The sequence below is a fragment of the Monopterus albus genome, unplaced genomic scaffold (assembly GCF_001952655.1).
Source record: "Monopterus albus unplaced genomic scaffold, M_albus_1.0 scaffold309.1, whole genome shotgun sequence".
NCBI classification, from domain to species: Eukaryota; Metazoa; Chordata; class Actinopteri; order Synbranchiformes; family Synbranchidae; genus Monopterus; species Monopterus albus.
In genome coordinates, this window is record NW_018128189.1 from 234,485 (window position 1) to 242,972 (window position 8,488).

Here is an 8,488-nt window from a genome sequence, read left to right on the forward strand (position 1 = left end):
CAGCCTGGAGAGCTGGGAGAGAAGTGCGATGACAGACGAGCGGCTGCTTAGATATCTTCTCAGGGAGTGACCGGCTGAGTGAGTGACAATTCTGTGCGCTCGTCGACCTTTTTAAAATTCCAGCTCGGCTTTAGTGAAACCGGCTTGGTCGCATGAGAGCGAGCGCACCAGCCATCTGGTCTGGGGGCAAATTAAACACTAAACAAACACACAGTCTTTCTCTGAGCAGTGAAACAAGTAGGAGCTACGTTTCAGTCCGTGCTCCTACATCAGACACAGAAGTCAGGATCAGCAGCATTAAACAATATTTGTAGCTTCCAGTCCGAACATGTTAACGGCTGCTTAGCAGGATCCTTGTAGACGACTGTAAAAACCTGTGTTTAAGCACCAAGAAAGGAAATGCTAATGTGAAATCACTGACTTATCTGTACCTCCTCCCCTCCAAGGAGCCGGATCATCACTTTAATGCTTAGAAACACATATTCTATGTTGTTTATTGCCTATTTTGATGGATTAAAGTCCTTGTCTTGACTTCAAACTTACTTCAGTTCTGATCTGCACCAGGTCTGCAACTATTATTACTGTTATTCAGCACCTGGTCTTTGATTAGCTTCTTCTGTCTGCCCAACAGTCAAAAGTCCAATTTAATGTCATATGTGACAAAAAGAAGAAGCAGTCCTCTCATCCAAGAAGCTGAAACTAAAGATTTTCTGCAGTTTTTGCCTGAAAAACGACTGAAACAGCTGCTTATATTCAGCTGTCCACCGCAGCTCCAAGCTAGGTTTTGCAGAAGTGAACAGAAATTAAAAACCAGCCAGAAACTGACTGCTACATCCACAGACATGGCTGTTTTAAACACGGGCGTTACTCTGGGTGGCTGGTGTCTTTGTGCACAGGCCTACAACCCCAGCTCAGAGGCCTTGCAGGTAAACGGCACCTCGGGGCGCCCTCAGCTTTCAGAGCAAGAGCACTCCTAGACGCCCAACTGTCAACGGCTCAGCAGAGGGCAAACATGTCTGTGCAGATGCACACAGGTTCATACAGACAGCTGCACAGTCAAGTGTTCTCCGGTTTGAGCAGACCGGCCAAACTGGATTCACCACACTACAGTTGGACTGTGGGTTTCAGTAAATCTTCAGAGGGTGGGAAATGTGGAAAAGCTGCAAGTTAAAGCATTTGTTGCCTGTTGAGGATAAAGGCACTTATATTTATGAATCAGCTGTTACTGTTCATTCACCACAGAAACAACTGGGAGCAACACATGAGGACAGATTTTCAGTTAAATAACCTGTTCGACCTCGTCTTGTGACACTGTGGGCGTGTACACGCAGACTGACTGACATGCCCCTGACTCTCACGTTATCTCGGTCGCACCCGTTATGAGAAGGAAACTTGCACCTTCATCTTTGTAGGACCTTGGCGTCCTCATGGTTCCAGGCATGGCTCCGCCCAGCTTTAACCTGAGCCAAGGTCTAACCAGTGATAAGTGAAAGAATGACTGAAACACCTGTGCACTCATGCACGCTGTTTACAAGGGCGTAAAATTATAATATGACTTACTTCTGGACACTCGCACCAGCTCCGTAACACTGAAGACGCCTGATTTGATGAAGCTGTCTTCCAAGTAGACTGTAGACACAGGGACATATCACTTTAATACCATAATGTTACATATTACTAGAAAACATGAAGAATAGCATTTGAGTTTGTAGTGAAATGAACAAAAACCTTAGAACTAATGATTTGACATGGAAGAAGCTAAAGAACTGTTAGTCTGTGCTCCTTCCATTATGTTTAGAGTAAAACCTATAAAGTGTAAAAAATGAAAGTGTGCAGTATCTTTTTATCTTTTAGTCTGAATCCCATAAACAAAACCCTAATGTCTTGTTTTCATGTGCTATTTCCACATCGCTTTTATCTTCCCACGTTTCTCTTTTGTATTTTTAACTTCTGTGCTACAATGAGCTGACAAATAACCAGGTATAGAAGTTAGACACTAACACCTTAGTATTAAAATCAAAACTTTTTCATGAGATCTGTGCTGTGGTTTACTCACTCGATGATGAGTGCACAATGAAAAACACTTGGGTTAAACTAACAGCACAGAGTGACAGCACAGGTGTGACAGGAGGCGGAGCCACACATCGCCAGGATCAAACTCCTGCAGCCACGAGTGTAACGAACCGCAGGCGCTGCCTAGCTGATCAAACACACAACTGTCAATCCTGAAACTGTTACACTAGCAGGAAATATCTGCTTTAAAAGCCATTTGAAAAGAAAGAGCCAATATCAATAAACAGACGATAATGGTGATGTGTGATTGTTTTTCCCCCCGGAGCCTTTAAGACGTCCTGTATGTTCTGTTGACCGTCCCAGGACTAATCCCGGGCTGTCAGTCAACTAAAACACCCAGACAAGTTTTTGACACCCAGGTGACCTTGTCTCGGCTTTGATGAGATGCCAAGGGCGCTCTGGCCATGCCAGAAAGATGGATGCCGCGGCTCGACCGGCACCTACTGCGCCTCAGGTCTGCATGAGCCAACAGCTTTAGTGGGAAACTGTGCCACTGCCTAGGGCCTCCCAGGCCTGAGTCACCGGCTCACCAGTGTGTTTTCATTGGCACACGCGTCAGCAGAACCTGCTTGAGGTAGAAAACTAATTACACTCCTCAAAGTGTTTTCATGCCAGCATTGTGACGACACGGTGCAGGTCAGTCCAGAGAACATTCAGCTGTGCTGGCTCAGCTACCAGCCAAAGGTGCAACCTGCTCCAGCAGTATCACTCCAGGTCTCGAGTGGCTTTGTCTCTCTTTTTAAAAACCTGTGTTTGATGTTTCGACTGGGATGAGGATGATTTAAATCTAATGATCCAATTAAATTTTATTCCTCCTCGGCTCATACAAAGTTAAAAACTACAGAGACAGTCAATAGATGTCACACACAAGCTGAATGATGGCTTTTATTTTTCACTGAGTGTCAGTTCAGCTAGTTTGTCCTGTGGCATTTGACACTGGTTAGATGTAACCAAGTACATTTACTCAAGTACTGTAGTTAAGTGCAGTTTTGAGGTATCTGTACTTTACTTGTGTTTTCATTTTGTGCCACTTCATACTTTGACGTCACTACATTTATTTTATAACTTTCGTTACTAGTTACTTTTCAGAACTAGATTCATTAAAAAATACAGTATAGTTGTACAGTAATGTGCCGTTCTGCATAATGAGCACTTTTACTTTTACAATGCTAATCCTTTTACTTGTAAGAAAGTGTTTTTACACCGTTACTTCCACTTCAGTACGGGATCAGACTACTTCCTCCACCACTATCATTTTATGCAGTTGAATCACTGGTGGAAGCGTCTCATTTAGCTGAATATCCCATGGTTTTGTGGACCGTGTGGCGCCCCTTCAACCACATACAGCTGTTTCTTCACAGTCAAGCCTTTTCTAGTTTAAGTCACCAAGTTCACAGCAGCAGACCAACACCAAGCTAGGTGACCTGTGACCTACGTAGGCCGGCGAACGGTGGGCGAGCTGCAGAGGAACAAAGAGCACTGACTGGAGGACGGAGGGGGAGGACGACAGTTACTGTACATACCTGGAAGAGGGTTCTTGCCTTGCTCATTGTTACTGGGACTTCCTGACTGCTGTGAGTCTGCAAACACACAGAGAGGAGGGGAGGGGGTTACTGTAGCACGAGGACAACAATATCTCATCTAACTGAAACGTGGGCAGCAAAGATAACTCCCCACGTCGGGGGGGCAAACCTGTAACAAGTAAAACAGAACTTTTACTTTACTCATAAAGCACTTTTATTAGCATTGTGTCTCACAAATGGTCGAACCACAAACTCACTGAGGTCCCTGTTAATCTGAAAGAAGTAACTTTAGTCAAAACAGCAAAGAGCATTTGTTTCCTCAGCTCAGCTGTTTCCTCATCTGTGAGTCAGGGAGCGCACACCTTCTGAACGTTAAACAAGACAGTTGTGTTTGAACAGTATTATCATTAATGGGAAGACAAACTGAAGGAAAAGCTTTGGGTCCGACACGGGAGAGTCTAAAGGCTGTTACCGGCAGACCTCTGGGTAATGTTTCAAAGGGGCTGAGGGAGTGTTTGGGGGAGGTTCAGAATGTGTTCGGTCCTGTTGTGCAAGGTATAATCACAGAACACAATGCGGAGAGGGAACAGGAGGGGCGGGGAAATATCAGTGAAATTCTTTCCAGCAGCGACGGTGCACAGGCTGTGGTGTGACGTCCGTTACCTCCAGGCGTTGCTGGGAAGGGGAATCTATCGCTCCTCGGCGGTTCCTGCTCTGGCTGATCGCAGACAGCGACAGCAGAAGTTGTGAAACCTCACAAATCACTGTTACAAACATAAATCAGTGATTTCAGGCGAAGCAAACAGGAATGGTGTCTGTGTGAGAGAGCCAGCCTTGCAGCGAGCTGCTGCCGTGCTCAACGGGGAGTGGAACCAGCCCGAGGTGGCGAGGGCTCAGTGAGAACCAGCTGGGAGATGATCAGCTCTGCCTTTAACCCGAGACAAGTAGGCAGAGACAGTGAACTCGGATACCCTCGCCTTGCAACAACACCCCTCTTCCTGCCGCAGCTCTCATGAGCTGTGTTACAGAGGCAACGGAGAGAGTTGAAAGATTTATTCCTTTCTGGTTCTGTCTCTGTCTCTCGTGTCCCCCCTCTTCTAAATTTGACTATTAAACTGCTCTGCAAAAACAGAATGTTCTTGGCCGAAGCTCAACAATGACAAAGTAGGGAGGGAACAGGACCATACATTAAAACAAACCAAAAAAATCATTTCTCTTCAGTATGCTTGGCCCTAAAAACGCACGAGTCACATACAAGTTACAGTGCAGCTCTGTTCTGCCTCCTAAAACACACAAGCCTGACTTCTACTTTCTCACGAGGTTACAGAGCGGCTCCACACTGACAACTTGAAATTGCTTGTTTTGTCTGCTCAACACATATTCAATTTAAAATGATAGGAAACAGAAAAGCAGCAACTCTTCACATGTGAGAAGCTGGAAGCAGAAATTCACTGGCATCTGTCCCTGACTTCAGCGTCTGATCAGCGCCGACATTGCTCAGTATTAAAATCTGTATTTTATTGCAACTTGTTCAAGTCGGTGTCTGGCCTCAGCAGAACACACGGTTCCCCAGAGGTCGCCCCCTACACACACACACACACACACACACACACACACACACACACACAGCAGCTTCTGTGGGCGAGCCGAGGTTTGTGTGGATTTGGCACAGCGCATGTTCATAAAGTGATTGCAGGGAGCTCCGTGGCCTTGCCCCCCCCACAATGCCACTTTCAGAGTCATCCATCAGTCTAGTTACGACCACTAACTCCACGTTGGGGGGTGGGGGGGGTGGAGCAGAGAAGTAAACACTGACAAGGTGGTGAGTGGAGGGAAAGAAGTGGGAGAGGTGTGACGGTTTATTTCGATCAGATCACAGTTTTTTGTTTTTTTGCTTCTTCTGTGAGGTCTGAACAGGCAGCCCTGACAAAAAGAGCAGATGGTCGTGGCAATTAGAGATCCCAGGCAGCATCTTCCAGCATGAGGCGCCACTGCAGCACCAGGAGAGACCACCTGGATGACTCAAGGTGGGATGGAAGCATATGGCGCATCTGCCAGGCCTGCGCCCAAGCTGGAAGCACCTCCCCTATCACACTGCATTTTACCTTTGACCCAAGACGCTTCACTTTCCTTCTTCTTCCAGGGTGTTTACTTTACTCAGTCTGCTGCTTGCACATCTGTCAGTGTGCTCGTTTTATCAAAGGCTTCATTTCAAATCTAGTCTGTTTTGTCACTCAACAGGTCTTCAAATAAAACCTCATCTTTAAATTAGGGACAAGGGAAAGAAAGATAATTATGGATTATAAAACTTCAATTTAAGTGCAGATAAATCAACACTGTGTTTTTTTTTTCAGAAAGTGGCTGGGATGAAGTAAACAGGAGGGGCAGGGAGCCTGCAGCCTGGTATCTGGGTCTGAAAGGTGTCCTGTGCAGAAGCCGGCCAATCTCACAGTCTCCAAATAAACAGTGGTGTAACCTGTAAATAAACAGTTGCGGCCGAGGAGGCTGGGCTTTGCCCTGGGAGCTTGGCAGGGCTCGCTGACAGGACCAGACACCACACACACAGAAACACGGCCCTTTTCCAAAGACAACATTTCTTTGCACCCTCCATCGCTGCCACTTGTTTAAATAAACAAACCGCTTCATGAAGGAAGTGAAAAAACAGCCCCACGTATAAATCACATTATCTGCTGTTGCTCAGCAGAGCAAGGAAAGAAGTAACAAAAGGGGCTTGTGGGTATTTTGGACGTGTCCACAAGCTCTTACACCTTCCTGATACTTATCATTCCACTGTAACGATTAGGGCAATTAGGGGTAATGGCAACAGAAAATCTGGCTCGGCAGCAAAGTTTCTCAGTGCTCGAGGTTTGTCCACACCAGCTCGCCTGCGTTTTATAATCACTAAAACACTCGCACACACTCTCCCTAAGCACCCTCTCATTTTTTGGCACCATACCTCCTCTGTTCCCACTAAACTCTACAACACACATACACACAGTGTGGATTAAATCAGCCGCATAGTTTGGGAAACTTTTTTTTTTGACAGGGGCCGTTCTGAGTCTGCAAACGCTGTCAGACACATACAGATACGCTCCACAAAATAGAAGTGTGCACGCGTCACGCGCACACCTTGCAGATGCATACCGCTGTCGACATTTCAGGAGGAGAAGCCTGTCTGGCAGCCATTTTATGCCGAGCGGGGTTCTGTGCACATGTATAGCGCTCTGGCTGCCAGAGGCATGGGTCCTGAGCCAAGATGCATTTCAGCAGCCTGGGGGGTGAGGGGAGGGGTGCGGAGGAGAGGTGGCGAGGGGTGGACTCCTGGAGAAGTAGGGAAACGGAGAGAGGGAGAGGGGCAGAAAATATCAACCTAATTACGGAGCAGCTCCGATGTGTAATGTTTCGACAATACAGCTGCTCCTGAGTAAATATTTGATGTGGCCGAGCAGAAAGTCTGCTCGGTGTCCTCCTGCTTTTCTTTCCTGTTCCCCTGCAGGAGACTCCAGTTCGTCCTTCCTTGGGAATGCAGAGCTGAAATGTTTGTGTGTCTGTGTGTGTGAGGTCATGCAAGTCTTGACAATATGCATAAATGACTGTACATGTGCCGGTATGTAATGTGAGCGTGCATGCGTGTGTACTTTGTCCCGCGTCGTCCTCTGCTCCTGGTTTCCTTCATGTGCAGCTCTGTCGATGACCTCACAGCGCTCGGCCGGCTTCCAGCAGTTGGCAGAACCTGTTCTCCTCTCCAAATCTTTTCCTTTCTTCTCCTGCTATCTGTTTATCGCTGTCCCTGTGCCTGCAACAGTATCCGTCCTCCATTGTATCTTTTCATACCCGCCTCAGTGTGTATCTGTGACGATATCGCCTTATCCAGGGAAAAGTGCACACTATATCTTTTTTGGAATTTCTTTCTCACCTCCTTTTTTTTTTTTTTTTAAACACGTTGCTCTTTCTTTCTTTTAATGTTTCCATCTGCGCTGCCCCCCCGCTGCCTTTTCTTAATACCCCTCTCTCCTCTATCTACCTCTTTGTCTCCCACCCTCACGCTTTGTTGTCTAAACAAAGTGGCCTTTATCAGGATGAGCTGCAACCCAAACAAGCCAAACAAAAGATATGGGCGAGGAAATCTGCCCGCAGAAGAGGGAGGATCTTATCGTGCCAGCCATTGTGTGCCCGCCTGCCAACTGGCGATGCCCCCCACCGCCAACCCCTCCCCACCCACACACACACACAGACACCAAAATTCTGGCATCCCCGGCCCCCCACCCAGACTCATGCATGGTGTTCTGCAAAAGCCTGGCACCTGACCTGGTCCCACGGAGAGCGATACTGATGCAGAGACAAATGGGACGCCATCTTTAGGCAGCGTTGTCTCACAAGGAAGACGAGCTCCGACTAAGGAGTAAAACAAAAGTTGAAATGTCTTCCTGGTTGAACCAACTTTGTGGGTACCAACGACTGGTAGTGGCCCCTCTTCCATGCACTAGTGTTGGATTTGCTATCAGTGATACTGTCGCACAGGCAGAAATGGACCGTGTTGTGTTTCCTTTGACAAACTATGTCTATGCTCCCTCAGCGGCGCGGCGTGACACTGTAATGATTATCTCATAATTGGAACAAAGCGAGTGTCTTATTGGCTTAGAGGGGCACCTGGTAATCTGGATAGCTACCTATCATATGACGGGGAATGCAGGTACAGTAGGATGAGTTACACACACACACACACACACACACACACACAGATGAAAGAGGGAGACAGCGAGAGGGGCAAAGTTGAAACGTCTGTGAGAACAATGACATTTTGCTTCTTTTCTTCAAGACAGACACCACAGACTTGTTCAGTTGAGCAAGAGGACACACACGGCTGTGGCTCAGGAGGTAGAGTGGGTTGT

General features: G+C 47.0%; 1 protein-coding gene across 7 annotated transcripts in view; it reads right to left on the minus strand.

The window, feature by feature from the left end:
* Window positions 1-8,488, minus strand: part of LOC109973880 (nuclear factor 1 B-type) — a 59,200-nt gene that overhangs the window by 18,804 nt on the left and 31,908 nt on the right. For all 7 annotated transcript variants that reach the window (XM_020623736.1, XM_020623737.1, XM_020623734.1 and 4 more), the window contains exons 3-4: window positions 3,597-3,653; window positions 1,561-1,629 (exon numbers count right to left, since the gene is read on the minus strand). In XM_020623736.1, coding sequence (XP_020479392.1) covers window positions 1,561-1,629; window positions 3,597-3,653 — 126 coding nt within the window. The remainder of the gene's footprint in view (window positions 1-1,560; window positions 1,630-3,596; window positions 3,654-8,488) is intronic.